We start from the raw sequence: 20,075 nt of genomic DNA on the forward strand, positions 1-20,075 counted from the left end.
AGCATAATTCCCCATGAATTTACAGTTGCACACACATGCACATGGAGCACGGCATGTCCAGTGTTTTCATTATTTATTGGTAAATAGGATCGCCCATTGTTACCGGGCATTAAAAACTCGCAGTGTTCTCTGTGATGTTTTGAGAACAGCATGGTTTTCTCAAGCCCTTGGGAGCTCCTCTCTCTCTCTAGCTCCACTGGCATTTAATGAGACATCTGCATGCCCAGGACACATTTTGTTCCTTCTAATCAGATGACTTGGATGGAGGACCATACCTGCAGACCCCTGTTACCCCTCCTCCCGCCTGCTTCTTTACCTTTCTGCTCCTGGCTGTTGGTTCCAGTCAACTCATCTGTTTATTTTGGTTGTCTGCACAGACTGGACTTTTCACTTTCCCTCCAATCTCTCCTTCAAATTGAGCAGATATAATTTACATATTTAATTTCTTACGTCCATGGATTGGTCTTTGTAAATACAGGACCTTCTACAGAATGGCTAAGAGAAGTGGAATCTTTGTCAGGGATACAGGAAGTTGTGGTTGACTCATTAAACCTTGAAACTTTCATCAAGTTAAAAGTAGATGGTAAAATTATTTTTCTGTTACATGTACAGTCCTTAGCAATAGTATAACATTTTCTCAACTTTTGTCAAATTACTAAATTACTAACTCTAATTTATTTTGGTGGAATCACATTTAATAACCGCAACACATAGTAGTGCAAAATTCCAAGTTGAAGAGTAAATAATAAGTCATAAGACAAATTGAAACTCACTGATACCTTACTAAAAACTGTTTTCACAACAATGGAAAATAAGCAACTGAATGTGGATTAGTATATATTACCAATATTGTGGAGTGGCTCCCTTACCTGTCTTAGCCAAGTAATTTATATGTTTTCAACGAAGATGCCTTCAATAGGAAACAATATCTGTCAGTTGATTATCCAAGTAGGGAGTTTCCCTGTGTAGCTGTAGAGAAGGGGCTTCAGGTTTCCAGAATGGTATCCTAACCCTTTGACCCTGCACTCTCTGCTCCAGCAAAAAAAAAAAATAAAAAAAAAAGCTTCACTAGTAAGTTACAGGAAAGTTAGTATGTAATAATTAATTCACAACTTTAAGCACAAACTGGAAGGTCATCTGCTGCATTAAGAAAGGATTTCAGTCCAGAGGGTTCAAAGTTCTTTACAAACATTATCTGTGTTTATCAATTAGAAATGCAGAAGAGATGATTACGCTTTGATAATGAATAAAAAATGTGATAGGTGGATAAGCAATTGATATCTTACTGTATTTGATTGCTTTATTGGTATCATAATTTTGCATAAATCCAGATTAGTTATGTCATAAGGCAAGAGATAGTCTGAGACAGGCAAAGACCAAAGTGCACTTTTACCATTTTCAAATGCTATCTTAAACAACTCCACTGTCAATTATACAAAAGTGACTTTAAATTTCAACCTTTGAACCATGGGGTCTCTAACTTCAGTTCTGTTGCTGAAACCTTCAGATGTGCATCTGCCTCAACACACCTGAAACAAGTAATTTGGCGATTAGCAGGATTCTGTCGAATTTTGGCTGCATGTTGAGGTCATTCATATGATTTGGGTAAGTTGGGTCTGAAATTCATATGAAGGCTGCAAAGCACTGGCCCTGGAGAAATGAAGTTTGAGACCACAGCATTGTCATGTTTGCATTGTGCAGTTACTTACACAGAAGACAATTGGTTACATGGGAAATGAAGAGTTGATCTTCCTATTTGAAACATGTACTGATAACAGGATATGTATCAGAGTAACAGTAGCTGCCTAGTGTTCACATCACTTTATATTTTGTTTTACATTATTTTACTTTTAAATTACAGAATTGCTTTGATTGGAAATATCTAAGAAGTTCTGGTTTATGCTGCCGTTCCACACAGGAACATAAAGGCTGTCGAAGAGCCTCCAGTATCATCTGGGTAAACAATGATCGGTTTCTGTGTAAATAACCGCCAAGTGCAGACATGGTAACGGTTTAAATGTACTTAGATAGCATTTTCATGAACTATTATGCCATATTTGGTTGTTGCTGCAGAAAATCTCCAAAAATCATTGTTATCACAATTATTAAAAATATTTCATGTCTCGCATCAGAAGCCAAATCACAGACAGGTTGATATTTAAGACTTTCTCCCTGACTTGAGCTTTTTTCATATGCTTGAGAAAAGCAACAGTGAGAAACAGGAAATACAGTATCTGCATGACCTCATCCAAAGGCAACTGAAACCCCCCGTCTCAGTTGATACCCTGACCCTACTTAGACCCCCAGATACGACGTTCGGTTCGACTAGAGGCGCACCGAACATGGGTTCGGCTTCCTAGATAAAAGGCTCGCAGGTTAGAGGTGACACTGAAAGATTCCGCAGCAGACGGAGTTTCAGTGGGCAAAAGGGGCGTTAACCGCCAAGTGCCAAACTCACTGAGCGGTTAAGCTGTCCCCAACAGGCAGTCCAAAGGAGTCAAGGTAGCTTTTTCTTCAACGTAAAAGAACAACGATATGATTGGAGCGAACAAACATAAACACGTGAAGACAGCTTTGATATCTGGTTTAAATGTGTGACAGCTGGGATCATCGATACATTTACAAGTGTGGATAAAGTGCTCAAGATAAGTGCTAAAGCTGACGATCTTGCTCGCCCTTTATTCTGAAACACCAAAACGGAAACGCAGATAACGTTTTAGGTGGCTTTGTCGCCGCTTCTCTAACAGATCGCCCTGTCTGAGTTTGCAGCTGAGTGGGCCACAGCACCGCGGCTCTATTATATAACTTTAATGTACTCACAGCTTTTTCACGGCGCATAGGGGTGATCATTGCACTGCAGATTTGATCGATTCTTTATGGATTAATCCTGAAGATCGGGAGCGACTGACTTTTATTTCTCTTTCTCCCCTCTACGTCCCCCTGCTGCTGACGAGGCGCATTAAAAGTTGCAGACGGATCCAAGAAGCGGCGCAGAGCGACGGTGTTGGGTCTTGAGTAAGAAATATCGCGGTGAATGTTTTCTTGTCACACGAACAGAGACGTCGCTACTCGTTCTTCTGCTATTTCAGCACGAAACATCAGCGCAATAAGAAGTGGGGCTTCTTTTACAGCTTGATGCGGTGGACACTGCGTTATTTCTCGTGTGTATTTATTTCTGAAACAACTTGCTCTGACAGGAGATGACCTAATCGAGGGAGTTTTCTTTCACTTCAGGTAAGGACTACTTTCAGGTGCAACTACTTTTTTCTTGTTTGTTTGGTTGGTTTGTTGTTGTTTTTTGCAGCGGTAGTGGTGGGTGGGTAAAAACCTTGTGGTTCCCGTCGAGTAGGCCGACGAGGAGCGACCACGGTGGTGCGTGACAAGCGCGCTGACAGCCGAGCACCGAGTGGCACAGTTAGAAACAGAGAGGCGGGGGTGGGGGGAGCCTCACGCTTCTAAAGCGTACTAAATCAGTCTTATTATGGAGTTCCCAATACACATGAAAACAACAGCTTTGAATCTTTGTTTTGCTCCTTCTTAAGGCGTGTGATCGAGTGCAATTTCCTTCAAAGCCAACAGGTTGCACTAATCATAAAATGCTTGTCCGGCTCGGTGGAAAAGTACAGTATGGGAAGTCAGGAAACCTCGAACTTTTTAAAGCAGAGGTTTTCCGTGAGCCATAGCCACCCCGTGAAATGTTGTTTTTAAAACTATTTTATTATTATTATTATTATTATTATTATTATTATTATTATTATTATTATTATTATTATATTATTATTATTAATATAATAATTAATTATTATTAATGTTAATAATATAATAAAATATTATCATTGATAATAAAATATTATTAATAATAAAAATATTATTATTATTATTATTATTATTATTATTATTATTATTATTATTTTATTTTTTATTTAAATAATTTATTAACTTTTATTTTCCAAAAGCACCATCTCCATGTTTACTTATGTGTATTGCTTTACATAAAATCAATTTTTTATTTTATTTTGTTCCCCTATATCCCTTTTTGTTAGTTCTTTAAAACTAGTTTTTGGATTTTATGTACTTATTTGTTAAACCCGATTTTCCTAATGTACTTAAATTTTTTTTCGGAAAAAGCCATGTTTTTTAAATTTAAATATTATTAGCATGTATAAAATATAGTTATTTGTGAGTCTATATTTGCCTCAAATCCCAATCTTTCTATTTTTTCCTTTAAAAAAACAAACAAGCAAACACACAAAAAATCTACACTAAAGAGCTGCTCTCATTGTCTCCCATAGCAATAAAGTAATAATTTCCATATAGAAAAAGTTCTTTTGTAATTTATGTTGGATCACAATTTATTCCTGTGTTTAGCTCAGTGGTGGTACAGCGTCAGCTCTGCATAGCTTCATGCTGTGAACTGAACTGTCTGCATTGGGGTATACAAAACTAATCAGACTCCAATCAATTCAGACATACTGATCTGTTTTAAAGTAGTTGGTACTCTAGTTATTATAACTGCACAATATATCAATTTGCAAAATTAATGTGTGCAATATAGTAATAGCAAAAGTCTATCTGGATGTTCTTTGGGGAAAAAATACTTTACCTGACATGCAAATAATAATATATTTGGCCACTTTGGTGGACCTTCACTCCCATTAAGGCTCCTACATGCTTAAGCTAACAAAGAGTTGTGAGGATGTCATGATGATGAGGAAAATGAGAAAAGAGTGATAAAATTGTGTCTTAGTTACAATTGATAGTGGCATTACAGTATTCAACAATGGTATTGAAACTGAATGTCTGAGTGTCATGAATCAGAGAGGTAAGGAGAGAGGAATGGACATTCGAAATGTGCACAATATGAAGAAGAAAAAGTGGCATAGGCGTTAAACAGGTATAGGTTAACAAGTAAATTTATATGGATGATCACTACCTTTCCCCCAGTTGGTAGCAAGACTGCTTTTCAGGACATAAAATGTCCAGATAAATTTATTATGATATTGAATGAGAAATGTTTGCCTTTAACTTTGTGCTTTTTCTGCTTCTTGATTCGCCACCTTAAACATTTTGTACTCGACTGCCTGTATTTGCCAACAGAGCTAGACGCTCGCTAAGGCCTTCAGTAAATGCCCTGCAGCCCCGGAGTGGGTTAATCTCTTCCAACCGATGCATTCTGTTGCACACACGCTCTCTGTAAGTGGGACCGTCAGCAGTTTCACTTGAAAAGCAAGTTTTTGCTTGGGCATGTCCTTACTCTTAAGCCAGAGAAGAGGACACCGTTCAAACATAAGACATGCACATTTTAGTCATTTCTGCTATGTAAATGGTTGTGGATACATTTTCTACTTAGCTTTCATGTTCTATTGTTGAAGCCGTAACAGTGCTATAGTTTTTGTTTGATTTTCAAAAATAAAATGGATAAAAGAACAATAGAGTAGTTTGCACTATTGAACTGTAATGTGACACTTTTGAACTTTTGACACCTGTAGCTATAAATGATCTATACTCTAGTGAGTTTTCTACCACAGATGTCATTGCATTCATTAATATCACATTTATTTTCATTTCCTCGTGACTCATCTGTTTATTGTTAATTTTGTTTGCAGAATGACAAGATGGATCAGGGTGGACCAAAGCACAACGGTAATCGGAACGACAACCTTACATTGGCAGGGATCAGACCTGAAGTAGGCAGAGATTCAGTCAGCACATCTGGTTTGCTGCTTCAACCCGCAATGCATCTGCCCAGTCCCGGGTCTGTGAACCAGAGCACAGTGGCACCGAATGGACAAGGGGGAACTAAAGACCAGGGGGAACTTGGAGGCCTCTTTGAGTCAGATAAGGAGGGTAAAATGAGCAGAATGCACAAACAAGAACAGGATATATTCAGCTATGGGGACAGTTTGCCTTTGTTGAACCAGAGTACGTCTGATCTCGACCAGACGTCCACTTCTGTCATTAACACGTCAAAAACCTCAGTCCTGGTGAACCTCCCTTTGCCTGACCTGTTCCCTCAGCAAATTAAGCAGGAGGGAATTTTCTCTCTGGATAAGGAATTAGAAACTTATGGTGGACAAGCAGGTGTTGGTTCTTGCAGTCTGGATGGGAGCACTGCTCAGCTAATTGATGATGCAGATATCTGGCAAGACCTGGACCTTCCAAACTCTCTGCCAGAAATCAGTGCTTTTGAGTTGGATTCAGAAGTGGCACATTTGGATACCATCCTCCAGGAGAGCGGCAGCGGTGGTGAAAAGTCCCTGTTAGGTAATGGGGCCAGCTGTATTGGTTTGAACGGCACAGATCAGCAGCAGCTGGTGCAGCAACATCAGCTTCAACAGCAGCAGCCACCGGGAATGCTCTCCAATGTTGTCATCAAGGTAGAGAAGGATCCTGACTTCATACACATCCGTACCCCTGGTGTGGTCAAACAGGAGAAGCAGGACGGTGCTAGTTACTGCCAGTCCCAGTGTCTGCAGGGTGGCATGAGCCCTCTGCATGGGGCGGGAACCATACCGTCTGCAATGGGTCTTGCCACGGGAACTGGGTACCACTACATAAGCAATCCTGAGACAGCGGGCTTGCAAGACCAGAAGCCTTTTGGCACATACTCAAACTTGCCAGGAGTTGGGGAGAGCTGGATAAGCGGGAAGAGGTATGGAGAAGCCTCTGGGATTCAGAGCACCAGTGATGGCCTTCAGTCTGCTGCAGCTCTGGGGAATTTTCCTGTCGGCTTTACAAGGTATGAATTAAATTATTACTCCGCCGGACTTCATTTTCCTACCTTTGCTTTATTTGTGTTCTGTAGAGTGGTTTGAATTTGCATTTACGAGCACCAAGAAGTTTAAATTTTTCAAAAAGCACTCAGTTTAGTGTGTTTCCCAGCTTTCGCTTCAGTCTGTAACATTCTTTAGCAAAAGAAGTCCTATCACTCCTGGGGTGCAGGGCATCTGGCACTTATCACCTCCCAATGGGCAGACCTAGCTAGACACACATTCTTCTGATTTATCCCCATTGTGTCACATTTTAGGAATGCCAAGGTTGAACTTTAAGACCTTTTTTTTTTCCTTTATAGGTCAGACATGGTTGGAAAACTAGTTGAAGTGTTGTCAGATTAGAAGGTGGCTGGAGAAAAAAATGTTGAATGTTCAGTCAAAGAGAGTTTACTCTTTAAAGAGGCTTTGTTGAGTATTTTTTTTATTCTAAAGATTTCATAATTCCATGAAACTGTCTGAGTGGAAGGGTCTTACTATCAAGGTGTGTTTTCAGTACATTTGTGAAAATGCATCACGGTGGAGCTTAAACACAAAGGAAATGAGAAATGTGAGAGAGTGAGAGATGTCTGGTAGGCACACCTCACTTTCAGCCTTGAAAGTACCATCTGATAACTTGATGAGCTTCAAAGTGGAGCATTAAAAAAATAGAGAGATTAATTTTTCAGGCTTCATGAGCCTCTTGTGTGTCTGAGTTGAAGAGTGTAGATGTTGTTTGATTAATGCTGGGTGAATCACTACAGCCTCGTTTGCAAGTTAGTGGTAGATGAACAAAGGACTCGGCTTCTGCTGGCGCTTCACTGTCAGATTAATATGGTGTATCTAACTTCCTGATCACAGGTGTAACAGCATGCTTTGCTACTTCATACTGTGTCCCTTTGATGCATGCCTGTCAATGATGTGCAAGGCGGGAGCCTCACAATGCAAAAAATATCTTTCATACACACGATAGAAAAAGACATGGTGTTGTTACTCAACCAAAATTAAGTTGGAGATCTGCATTGTTTTTAAATGTGTATACACGGTAATACATTTCAGTTATGATACCAACTTGGCATGAGATTCTTACTGTGCAATAATTGTGCATCGAATGCATGTATATGAACATCAAAAGGAGTTGGTGAAGGTAGTTTTGGCATATGATCAGAATTTTGAGGTTTTCCAAGTAGAAGACCTTGGGGAAGATCCAGAACTCGCTGGAGGGAGTATAAATCCTGTTTGGCCTCTAAACCCCTTGAGAATTCCTATAATTTACTGGAGTATGTTGATGGGAAAAATATGTCTGGGATTCCCTCCTGGAACTACTACCCCGTGACACAATTTCAATCTGTAGAGACTCAGACGGAGAAAAGCGAAGCCATTGGAAAAGTTTAATAACAGTATGATTTAAATCTTTGGCGCTTGGGCCCCGGCTAAGGACATTGATCATCGCAAACTTTGCGATGGGCTTGGATGAGCATTCCGTATGCTGAGAGGAACTTCATCTCTCGGGACCCGGCACTGGTGGTGGAGGCGATGAAGGATGTGGCCTGATGCCGAGCGAGTGGAGGTGAAGGGGTGGAGGTGGGTTGAGCTCTGCTGGAAAGCGGACGACGCCATGGATGGCGGTCCTTATCAGCTGGGGCTTGGACGGGGATTGGACGTAACGAGTCTTGGTCCGGCGTTGAGCAATCAACGGTGATGAGCCGGAAGTTCCGGCTGGATGATGCAGGTGGGGCTAAAAGAGTCTTCCAGATTGAATTTGCGCCTAGGCTTCATTTCAAATAAATAAAATTAATGGCCAGCATTCAAGTTTCCAGGTTTATGCTCATAAATTCCTTTAAATCCCTCTTAAATTCCATGGAAAGTTTTCAAGTTAAAAAATCTTGAGAATTTTGTTAATAATCCCCTTTCCAAAGGGATACGTTTCCAGACATTCAACATTGCAATGTCTATATAAACATTTACAGTCAGAAAAATATACTTTCTGACTTGTTTAATTATATTTTCGCATTTATGATGTCTTCATTGAGAGCAATGCTGAGGTGAAGTCAAAGACCTTGTTTGTATACACAAACTGGATTCTGATTGTTGTATTTCAAGACTATTCCAAACATTCTTCTGACCTGATACACTACCAGCTCCCTAATTATGGCACAACGCACATTTATCAAAACTTTACTTAGAGGAAGGTTTCAATATTTAGTTGAAACTTAAACAGACTGTTATATTTAATGCTATCATGCTAGTTATATAAAAGTTATGAAAATGATTATTCAACTTGCATAAACCATATTTAATAAAAGGAGTGAAAGGCACTAGCCAGGTAATTTATAGCCAGAAATATTTTCAGACAAATTAGTTTAGTTCTTGCAAGTGATACATATGTGTTTAAGCTTTCCTTCTGCCAGCTGACCGGCAGTGTGCCTCTGTTGCAGTGTTCCATTGTTCTAAAAACTCCATACAACTTGAGAAAACACCAAACACACCTGCACACTCTGGCCTCTCATTCCAAACACTTATGAAAGTGTTGACACTAATCTTTTAAAACCTTTGTATACCTGTATAACTGTAATTGACCAAAACGATAATTGTTTGAATTAGTGGATTGATGTTAAATGCTGCAATAAATAACATCACATGTCATAAATATTTTTGAAAGACATCAGATTAATCAAAGTGAGAGTAAAAACAAAAGAGTGAGAAATCTTTATGTCTAGAAGACTAGCAACCTGAATTTGAATTTGAAACATTGGACATAAAATTATCTTTAGTTTGTTGTCTAAGTACAGGGTAGGCCATAAGTTTCCATACATAGAAAAAATAAACATTTTATATTGGACAACCGTTTTTATTTTTCAAGGATTCTGTGTAATCGCTGCACGTCTTGGACCAATTTGTGGTTGATCTGCAGCATTTCCAGTTTTCTGAAACTTGAAAATAAGTTTTGCCACAGTGTAGTGTGTGATACTTGTTCCATATTTGTTGTTAAATTTTCGTGCAACAATGTGACTGCTTCTCAATCAAGCCATCAGTATGATTTCAATTCATTGTTCTTTTGTCAAACGCATCCTCTTCGGTATCTGAAATATACATTTTACATTCTATGTATGGAAACTTAAGGCCCACCCTGTAGAAACAAATTCTTTTAACTTAACATAAGCCTTAGTTAATTAAAAAAACAGCTTTACATATTTTAATATATCATGTCAAATGAAAGTAAACCTTACTGCTTGCCATTATTATTATTATGACTTTGGTGTTAAGTGTTTATCCATTACTAATTCAAAAATATTTAGACTAGTGCTTAACTCTTTCCTGTAGCTGTGCTTTTTACATCATTGAGGACTTTGACTGGTTTTTTGTTTGTGTGTGTGTGCGTGGGTGTGGGTGTGCGTGTGTGTGTGTGTGTGTGTACTGAATGGCCACGTGTACAATAGTGTGAGGGTGCCTCTTGGTCTACAAGCTGTCAACTGTTTTTAATTTTTTTCTTCGCTATACTGACCACCCTTCTGAGAACTGTGCTGGCTAGTGCTTTTGTTGCAGATGTTTTTAACATTTTACATAAATTGTTTTCCTCTATTAAATCCATTTGACTTAAATATTAACATGCTATTATCCAGATGTGACTTTTTTGGGTTGAGGAAGATTTAAAAATGAAAGTTCAAAATATGTTTGATTTTAGAAGTTATGTACTAATGTGTGCAGTAGTAAAACCTAAGATACATGAATTACATTTAAGGAATAATTATATTTTTCTTCTTGACATCTTCCAGTCCCTCTAATACTTTTTTCCCCTTTTTTTTTTTTTTTACTGTTGTCGTGCTTGTAAATAGATGTGTGAGATGTATTTATTAGACTTTTCACAATTCTCCTCATCTAGCTGCTCATGCAACTAAAACAATTCCTGATCAGTTAACATTACAAAAATGACACTTAAGTCACATCCACTGGATTGGAAAAGAGGGCTATTCTCATTTCTATTACTGCAATTTTCAATTATGCAGTAATAACATACATTACTGACAATAGAATTATATAAATCCAAATAGGAACAGCAATATATTAGCCTTACGTTGCAGAGCAACGTTTCATTCCTAATATCCCTAGACGACCTTTGAGTGACAGGATTTAATTCAATACAGCTGAAATATTCTTGCCATGTTGCTTTAAACTTAGCACTGAAAAAGTATCTAAACAGGTTCTGCAAATTTGCTCTGCATGTTTTTTCTGCTGGTCCCTTGTGTTTAAATGTTTATGTAATACTGTTTAGTTTAAATGTGCATGAATATATGGAAGTCAAAGTATGATTGCACCAATTGTATCCCTGATAAGCAGTCTTTTGTAGTAAATAAAAATGTGCAGTAAACACTTATATTGATTCCATCTAAGCCCAAGTTGAAAGCATGGCAGTGTGAGCGATGAAGGGACATGTTCCTCTGATTTTATAATTGTTTCTTGTCTGCATTCAGAGCTTGTTGTGTGTCTGACTTGAAGCATCTCAGGCTGCATATTTTTACATGTTACTGCTTGTATAGTCTGCAAACTACTGAGATGTCATCTTGTTACTGGAAGTCATGACTGTGTTGTAAGAGCTCATATATTGTCGTGAGTCCAAATGTAACAACAGTCTTTCAGTTAGGCTGGTATTCATCTACCCATAACTTTTGTTTTTAAAAATCAACAAACCAACCTGATTAGTTGTTAATTATCTTACCATTGCATGATGTTATGATAATATTTGTTTTTGTGTAATAAATTGTTTCTATATTGATATATTGTCATTTTATCTCAGGTACAGTAGATGAATCCTAGTGCTGACAAATCTAGTTCAGTGTTGTCTCTGTTAACTCACTCTTCTGGATTTGTAATCTGTTAAGATTATGTCAACGTTAATTCACGTTGTTTGAGTTCCTGTTTACGGATATCCCTTGTTACCCGTTGGGCTACCCCACTTGATATCTTTTGCTTTATTATATCTCACTTTTTAAATTGTGCTTTTGCTTTTCATTAAGTCTCCAGACATTTTTAAGCTTCATATATCCACTTCTGCCTTTTTCATACATAATTTCTTTGTTTGGTTTAATTAATGTAAATAATAGAAGGGAAGAATTTTTTTGCAGAGCTTTCTTAGCTGTGCATTTGATGTTTAAATTGTTTTCTTTGAAGTGAAGTGGATTATTTTATATTGCAGGAAATTATATTTAAACTTCATACTTGAATGGTAGCTTAAATATATTTAATGTAAATTTATTCATAGATATTTATCACAAATTGTGTTGCTTTTCATTTTTTATACCTTTTTGCATACCTTTCTTTGTGTATGTCACCCTGCCCTCCCCTCCCCTGTTTGAGCTGAGTCTTTGAAGCAGGCTTTGGTTGGGGGTCATAGGTCATGGAGCCAAAGGAGGTTGAGGCCTCTAAGCAGCCAAGCTGTTGCTTTTTTTAAGGTTGCTGTGGTGCCTGCTGGCTTGTTTATGCCTATGTTGGGTCTTGTGTGCATTTCAAGGTCTGTCTAATAGGCCACATAATGGATTTGACCTCTTTTACAGGACAGAGTGAGCCTTTTTTATTATTTCCAGAAATACAAAACTGCAAACATGTTGAATTATTCAGTACATTTTTGGAATAATTGGTTTGCACTTTTATTAATGAGTAAAAATTATAGATTCAGCCTCTTTTTGTTTTGTTTTTTTTAAAAGTGTTTTGTTTTTTTTAAAAGTGTTTTGTTTTTTTTAAAAGTGTTTTAAATGTACTTATCTGCTTTGAACAACATTCTGATTATGATTCATGTTTTTTATACTTAGAAAATTATATATGAACCTTTAGCACTGTCTTCATTGCTGTAAGATGTATTTACTATGGATTTATATCCGCCCTCTTCTATGTCGCATAGCAAATCATTATATTATAGAATTGGATATAAGACACAAATGTTCCTGTAATATCTCAATATAATTCTACCATGTTTAGGTTGATGTGAAAAAATAAAAATATGCAGCCTGCTAAACTGTGATCGGATATGTCTGGTGTGAGCGTAAATATAGCCCCAACCTCACTGTATTTCATAAACACGATTGAGCTTGTTGTGTTTGGCAATGGGTCAATCAGGAAACAGGAAGAGGGGAGTCTAAAGGCTGTAGTGGTTCGGTCTAATGTCCCCTCGCCCTCTTTACCATGGCAGATTGATAAAAGTAGTGAGAATGCTACGAGGGCACATTCACAGTCAATGGGTTATGCTGGCTTTTATATACTGCAAATAATACTATTTAAAACTGCAAGATTGCATCAGGTCCCATATTTTCAAGAAATGCAGTGCTTGGTACAGAGAAGCTCGTTTTTGAATTGGAAAACCGGCCCCCCCTCTAATACTTTTTACAAGACAGTCTAAAAAATTTTAGGGGTTTGTACATGTGACTTGTCAGGGTTTTCCACAGGAAACTGGTTTTGTGGAGGTGTTGGTGGAAGTTCCGTCCCCCACACCACTGAGCTGAATCCCCCTCTACCAAATAGCTTTTTATATCATTTGGGCTCAAAAAGTGCAAAAGGTTAGGACATTTGAACTTCAGTGATAGTTACGGAGCATTTTCACATGATCATTAGAGATCTGGGTCTTTAAATCTAAATTTGTTTCACATTTGTCATGATTCTCTATCCAATTGTTCATCCATTTCCTTTCATCTGTCAGCCTGAACAGAACTGAATATTAAATTGTCTTCAGGACTGTACGGTGATCTGTTATCTAATATGATTTAATTTAAAAGACACTAAGACACATTGATTTTTGTATGTTTCTCTGTGCAGTTTTATAACTGAGGTATTCACTAGTTTTTCACCTGCTCATTGTATCCCATGGAATAAGGAAGAAAAGGTCTTCCTTATTTGTAATATCTTTATATTACTCATAATATATAGAAATATATATTTTTGGGAGGATTTATAACTGCATATTTGCTACTAACGGTAGAGACAGAACTTTCCTTTCTTGGAGGTCTACTGCTAAATGCTGCTCTCTTTTTTTCAATTGATTCCTTGGTGAAGTGATTTTTACACAAACTGCAACTTTGCTTGGCATTATGACTGGATCGTTGCCATTAAAAAGTAAAATTGACCTGTTTTCTGTGACTGGAATGTGAATGGACACTTGTATATTGCAATAAATAACAAAACACTAGTTTTTTCCACCAACTATTGTACAGCTCATACAGAGGAATCTCATCAACATTCCTCGAGTTACACTTGGGTTGAGGTTCAGCGTCAGCCAATTATGACTTATTAATCAAGAGACTTTTGAAACGGCTCATTTTCCAGACATCAAAAAACATTAAGTTGTTGCCAAAAACTGTCAGAGTGGAGTATCTTTAAGCTCGATACTAAAATGCCTCGTATAAAAACCATGCTGAGAAGCAGAGTGCTTACTCTGCAGCAGAAAAATTGTACTGACAGCAGGCTACAATAACAGGTACAGTCGATGTAATTTGGCCAATTAGACAAATTCGTTCATTAATTTTATCTATTTGTTTTATTATTTAAGTGTGCAACATTTCTTTTGCTATAAGCTAAACCTTGTGCAACCACATAGATCTGTGGCACATGCATTGGAGACCTAAAGCTTGGTGTGTGGCTCAAGAATGAACTCAGTTTTGATATAATTCTTGGATCATTTGCAGCTCTAGTACTTCATCAGAATGAAAATCCTTTTTTTGTTCTTAAATAATGGAATGTCACCATTGTGAAAAAAATACTAAAATCCTTTAATCCATAAGGTTATAATTTCCCAGCCTTTTATTTAGTGTCCCTATTTACAAAAGTAGTTTTTTTCTTTTCTTTTTTTGCATTAGCTTCATCGAGATTAGAAACCATCAAGAACATTGAGGAATTCCATCCTTATAATGATGCTGACTGAGAGAAGTTGTGGCAAGACTAACAGACATTCATAATAACTGTAACATCACAAGTCCAATAAATTCTCCAACGTGATTAAACTTGCTTTGGTGATCATGAGGGAATTTGCTGAAAGCAAAAAGGAAAAAATGTTTTCCTAGCAATGCTTTCTACTTTCCTTTGTATACAGTTTTGCTCTTCAGGCAAGTTGCCAAACTGTTTTATTTGTATAAAACTGTATGTGTTCTCTGAGGTGCTCGGCTTTTTGGGTAGTCAACTTTGAGGCTGTGTGTCCGACTTGGCGAGAAACATGTGAGACTAGAGGTGGAAAAAAAATGTTTTCACTACACACATTGCTTGCTCTCTCAGTGTTTTACGTTGAACTAAAGGAAAACTCATCTGGGTGTGTCTGGGTTTGACAGCCAAAGTTCAGAGTTCAGCTGTTTGTTTTCCAGCAGCAGGAGGAGCAGATTTAAAAAGGGTTTCTTTTTTTTAAACCCAATGCATTAAAGTGTGACAATATGATTTTCTGCATGAATAAATCTGACTCATTGTGCCAGAATAGAATTTTGTGGAGATTTCAGCACTTGGTAAGAAGTGAATCCCAACAGCATGTGAGAAAGAGTGTGGTCTAGATCAGGATTATGGGCTTTCTTTTCCTGCCCCTGCTGTTCTACAAACAAGGGTTAGGGAGTTTTCTTGACACATGATCGGTGTGAGCAGGATGACAGAGTTACCAAGGAGACTGTCAGCAGGGGGTCACGGGTTCAAGCCCCTTGAACGACAACCTGCCACCTGTTGAAGTGAGAGCAACTTAACCAGTCCTTTTAGGCTCAGAGCCACTGTTATTTTTATTTATCTTTGTGCAAACTTGTGAAACCTGGAGACCATTTCCTGCAGGTGTAAATAGTTGGTAATTGTATTGAAGCTTGAATATATTTTGTGTTCTAGAAGTATTGAATGTCTGTATAAATGTGAGGTGATTTGGAGCTAGAATACTGTAGGAACCTTGTTTTTTGTTTTGATTTTCTATTTTTTTTTTTATGGGACAAGTTAAGAGAAGCTACTCTCTTTTACTGTTCAAAAGACCTTAGCTTTTTTTATTATTATTTCAAATGGAGCTAAATTTATCTTCATTTGTATTGTAATACACAACAATGCCAACATTTAGTTGTCAAAGGCTTTTGTTACTCCGGCTTCCTCCCACAGTCCAGAAACATGACTGTCAGGTTAATTGGTTTCTCTAAATTCTCCCTAGGTGTGTGTGTGTGCGTGTGTGTGTGTGTGTGTGTGTGTGTGAATGGTTGTGTGTCCTGTATGTCTCTGTGTTGCCCTGCGACAGACTGGCCACCTGTCCAGGGTGACCCCGCCTCTCGCCTGGAACCTAGCTGGAGAGGAACCAGCAACCCTCCTGACCCCATTAGGGACAAGGGTGTAAGAAAATGGATGGATGGATGAATGGAAGGCTGTTGTTTAAAGCCGAATAACAAATTAAAAATGTTTTACAGAAATAAACAGGCTAACAACCTGTTTATTAGTCACTTTAATTGTTTAGCTGCTCATATGTAATTAATGACTTTTTCAGAGCTTACGATCTTTTTATTGAGTGATACATATATGGCTTTTGAACTTTGAGACAAACTGTGATGATGCACAAATATGTTGGCTGAGTCAACTTAATAAAATGCCTATTTTTATTATTTTATGAGAAAAAATAGATCAGGAATAATATTGCCTACTACCAGACATTACAGAGGACCTTGTGCCATAGGTGAGTGAATGATTTACCCAAGCAAGGTAACTGTGCATGTGGAGAACAAACATTCAGGCTCTGAAGCTCTCAGCCTGTCTCGCGCTTTATGTAATCTTATGATCCATACTGGCTGGTTTTAGAGAAATTGTGTCAGTGGCCTCATTTTGAAGTAATGTATGGCGTTTCAGTTCAGATTTGTTCATGACTGTGGTTGACAAAGCGTTTCTTCTTCTCCTTCTGCTGGCTGGTTGTCGCTGCCCACCTCAGCATTGCTTCTGAAACTGAAATGGAAAACCGTTAAAAAAATCAAAGCAGAATTTGCTTACAGTTTATAGGATGAGAATGAAACCTTTCTTGTAGACATACCTTTTTGTTATTTGTATAGTCATATGGTTCATGGTTTAGAAAAATATGTTTAGAAATTACAGCAGCCTGCACATTAACTGACCTCTGTTGCAACATTCTCTTATAAAGAAAAATGAAGATTATATTATTCTTTTGTTTTAATTTGGTTCCACATTCCCTTAATGTAGTCTATAAAATAAACGGAACTTACTAGAGATTTGTCCATTGGCTTTTTTAGGGAGATTATAAGAAAATAAATGTGCTGCAGGTTCTGTGATAGAGGTAGTGGTTCTGAATTCAACTGACAGTTAATGCATTAGAGCATTATTCCCATTTGCTGTATACAACAAAGCATACATGATTTCTATTAGATACAAAAGCATGATTAATTTTCCTGGGTGATGAGCCTTACAGACCAGAAATACTAGTAATTTTTGGTTCTAATGCCTCCATTGAATCAGTATTTAATTCATTAGATACTCTGGTTGTTTGTTGTATCTCTCTAACTGATCCATCTTTGTAATTTTATTTACTTTAACTTCCTAAGAAAATACATTTGAAAAAAATAATTTGTCTTTTGAGCTGCTGACAGTGTTGCAGTTTGTAGCACTGATGTCTTGCAGCAAGATGTTTCTGAATTCAAGTCCTGACATAAGCTCTTCCTCCATGGAGTTTGCATATTCTCCTTATGCATGCAAGGGTTTTCTCTGGGTACTCCCACTCTACAAAAACATGACTGTTTCGTCAATTTTATAGTCTAAATTGCCCTTAGGTGTGAATTTGTATGGTTATCTATCCTGCGTGTCTCTTTATGCCCTGCAAGTTGTGCAGTGGAAACAACGACAGAAAAATATCAATAGTCCTTAACTTTTTCATATCTACAGCTAAAGCAACCTTGACTTTGATTAACAAAGCTGGATGAAAGTTTGCTATGTGAAGGAGGGTGGTAAGGTAGACAAAGGAGCTAAAGGTCTCCAAAGCTCACTTTTAGAGTTTAATAGCCTGTGTTTCTTCTGTCCCTTTTTGCTACTCCTTTTTATTTATTGGTGTGGGAACATGGGCTGACCTCTCAACTGGCACTCTGTCATCCTTTAAAATAGATGCTCCTCTATGTCTGAAGCTTGTCTATTTCTAGCTCTGTTAGCAGTAAAGCCAAGGCCAGGCTTCATTTCTTTTAAAGATCTGCTTATGGTGCTTGTGGTATTGATACATACTTTTATGGATTATAACACAGAAGTTTCCTAAATTTATGGCTAAACAAGACCAGTGTCATGCATACTTAGTTATTGGTGTTTGAATTGTACTTTTCTTCTTTTTCATTCGAATATAAATTATACTAAAATATTTATGAAATAGTTATCTGATGTGAAAAATTTCTGATTTTCTATAATCTCGAGTATTAATGCATTCTGTTGATAAATCCGATGTTTATTAAAGTAGAGGCGCACACAATCAGGATAAAGGTGAATCTTAAGACTTGAAGACGTTTTGTTGACTAAACAGATTTGTTCAAAAAGCAGCTAAAAACCCATTTGGCCCAAACTGGAATTAGGGTGGATTTACTTTTTATTTAATTCTATTTACATGAAATATTGCCTTCTTAACTACTTGTGTTTTGATTTGATATTTCTTATACCTCTCTTATGTTATTTTGTTTGCACTATATGCGCTTAAGACATAAAATTCACTTAAGCTACAATTTTCATATTTTTTTGTTTCTTTTTTTCAATAAAAACAAAGTGATCCCGTTAAAATTCTAGAGATTACTTATTTTATTTCTATCCAAGTTTTCTATTGGGCTATCTTTAACTTTCCCACAAACACTATTTTGGTTCTTGTTCATTAAAATGAATTAATTATTGAATTTTGTGGGCTGTCGTTTTGTGAACTTGACGTTTGATTTAACTTCGATAAAAACCAGATCGGGTGTGTATCTCTTAAGACCCAAGCACTTAAAGAGGGTGTACTTTCTTTTTTTATCAGATCTACTAAAACAACACTACTTTAAGTGAACATTTTCGAAGAGTATGGCTTTGTTCTGTTGACACAAAGAAAGACTAACAAAGGTTTGGGGCTTTACATCCAACAATCAGTTCTCAGTTCCTCCTTTTCCTCCTGCTCTCTTTTCTCTCTTCCATTCCTCCACTCTTCCTGTCTGAGGGCTTCCTTTGCCGCTTTAAGCCTACGTCACTGGCTTCATTGTGTTCATTCCCCTCATTCTCTCCATTTGTCTGCTTGAGCCAGATGTCAAACTGCAGTATAGATCTTCTGGTAGTTGTCAACGTTTCATTGCCCTTATGTGCCTCTTAATCTGCAGCGAAGCCAAGACTGAAACAGTGGTGTGTGTGTCCAAGTAGGTAAACGCACAGACTTTTCTCAGCAGGAGACACAGTTTCTTTGACTGCTTCTACTTAACTTTAAGCATGGTCGGCAGCTACACTTATTACCAGCAATAAATGCAGTAAATCACAGTGACTTTTATTACATCAGTATGGTATGGGTCATTTACACTCACTTCCCTCCTCGTTGTCACATGTTAATTTTATATGATAAGGAGAACACACCTGGTCTGTGTTAAGAGTTGTACTAAAAGGAACAAAGTGTGATAAACTTGTAGTTTTTCATATTTGTGACTTAGCAAAAAAAAAAAGATTTTTGTGTGAACAGTTTGGATAAAAGTGAAACATATTCTTAGCTCCTTTGAAGTGGTGCTAACCACTGCAACAGGAAGAGCCATGCATCGCTGTGGTCATCACTCATCTCCTCACATCACTCATTGGCTTTCAATTCAGGAGTGGCCTACATTTCGTCAGAACTAGTCTACCACACTATCAGTAACTTTTTCTGGTGAATTGATGGAACTTGTAGCTGCTTACTCTTTGAACGTCTTTCTCCATAGGGGTGAAATTTGCCAAGTAGTGTGTTTCCAACTTCAAGAACTGAAACTATTTAGTTTTAGGCCTTGCTGATGCCTCTAAATCTTTATCATAAGATTTTACTATAGCTTCAACTTCCATCTTCCCTTTGGGATTAATTTATTTAATAATTACTATTTTGTTAACTACAGCAATTTTCACAAGTATTGGCAAAGTTGGCAAAGATTTGAAATCTATTTAGTTTCATGAAACAAAATCCAAATTTTAATTTTACTGCATTCAGATTTTAAGATTTTTCCACATTAAGAAATTGTTTTTAACAAAACTGTAGTTGCCACAGTTGAATGCATGAAAAAAAAATTTCAGGAACTTTTAGTAATACCTGACCTCCTGTTTCCCATCTGTGTTAAAATAAGGTGACAGAGGCCTCATCCACATCAAATGACAACCCGCATCTAAAACAAGTTC

General features: G+C 37.4%; 1 protein-coding gene and 1 long non-coding RNA gene across 4 annotated transcripts in view; one reads left to right on the forward strand and one right to left on the reverse strand.

Moving 5' to 3' along the window:
• Nucleotides 1-249: 249 nt before the first annotated feature.
• On the reverse strand, nt 250-2,909 carry LOC122844539. The gene is made up of 3 exons (XR_006372893.1): nt 2,821-2,909; nt 870-1,029; nt 250-408 (listed from the first exon to the last, which is right to left on the reverse strand). It is a non-coding gene; the product is annotated as an uncharacterized LOC122844539 (long non-coding RNA).
• LOC122844535 (glucocorticoid receptor-like) overlaps nt 2,302-20,075 on the forward strand; it is a 63,326-nt gene continuing 45,552 nt past the window's right edge. For 2 of the 3 annotated variants that reach the window (XM_044140114.1, XM_044140115.1), the window contains exons 1-3: nt 2,302-3,234; nt 5,098-5,193; nt 5,607-6,739. In XM_044140114.1, the coding sequence (XP_043996049.1) occupies nt 5,167-5,193; nt 5,607-6,739 (1,160 nt within the window). In that variant the 5' untranslated portion in view covers nt 2,302-3,234; nt 5,098-5,166. The remainder of the gene's footprint in view (nt 3,235-5,097; nt 5,194-5,606; nt 6,740-20,075) is intronic. The other variant, XM_044140116.1, reaches the window with a different exon arrangement.

This window comes from Gambusia affinis, linkage group LG15, assembly GCF_019740435.1.
Source record: "Gambusia affinis linkage group LG15, SWU_Gaff_1.0, whole genome shotgun sequence".
Taxonomy (NCBI): Eukaryota; Metazoa; Chordata; class Actinopteri; order Cyprinodontiformes; family Poeciliidae; genus Gambusia; species Gambusia affinis.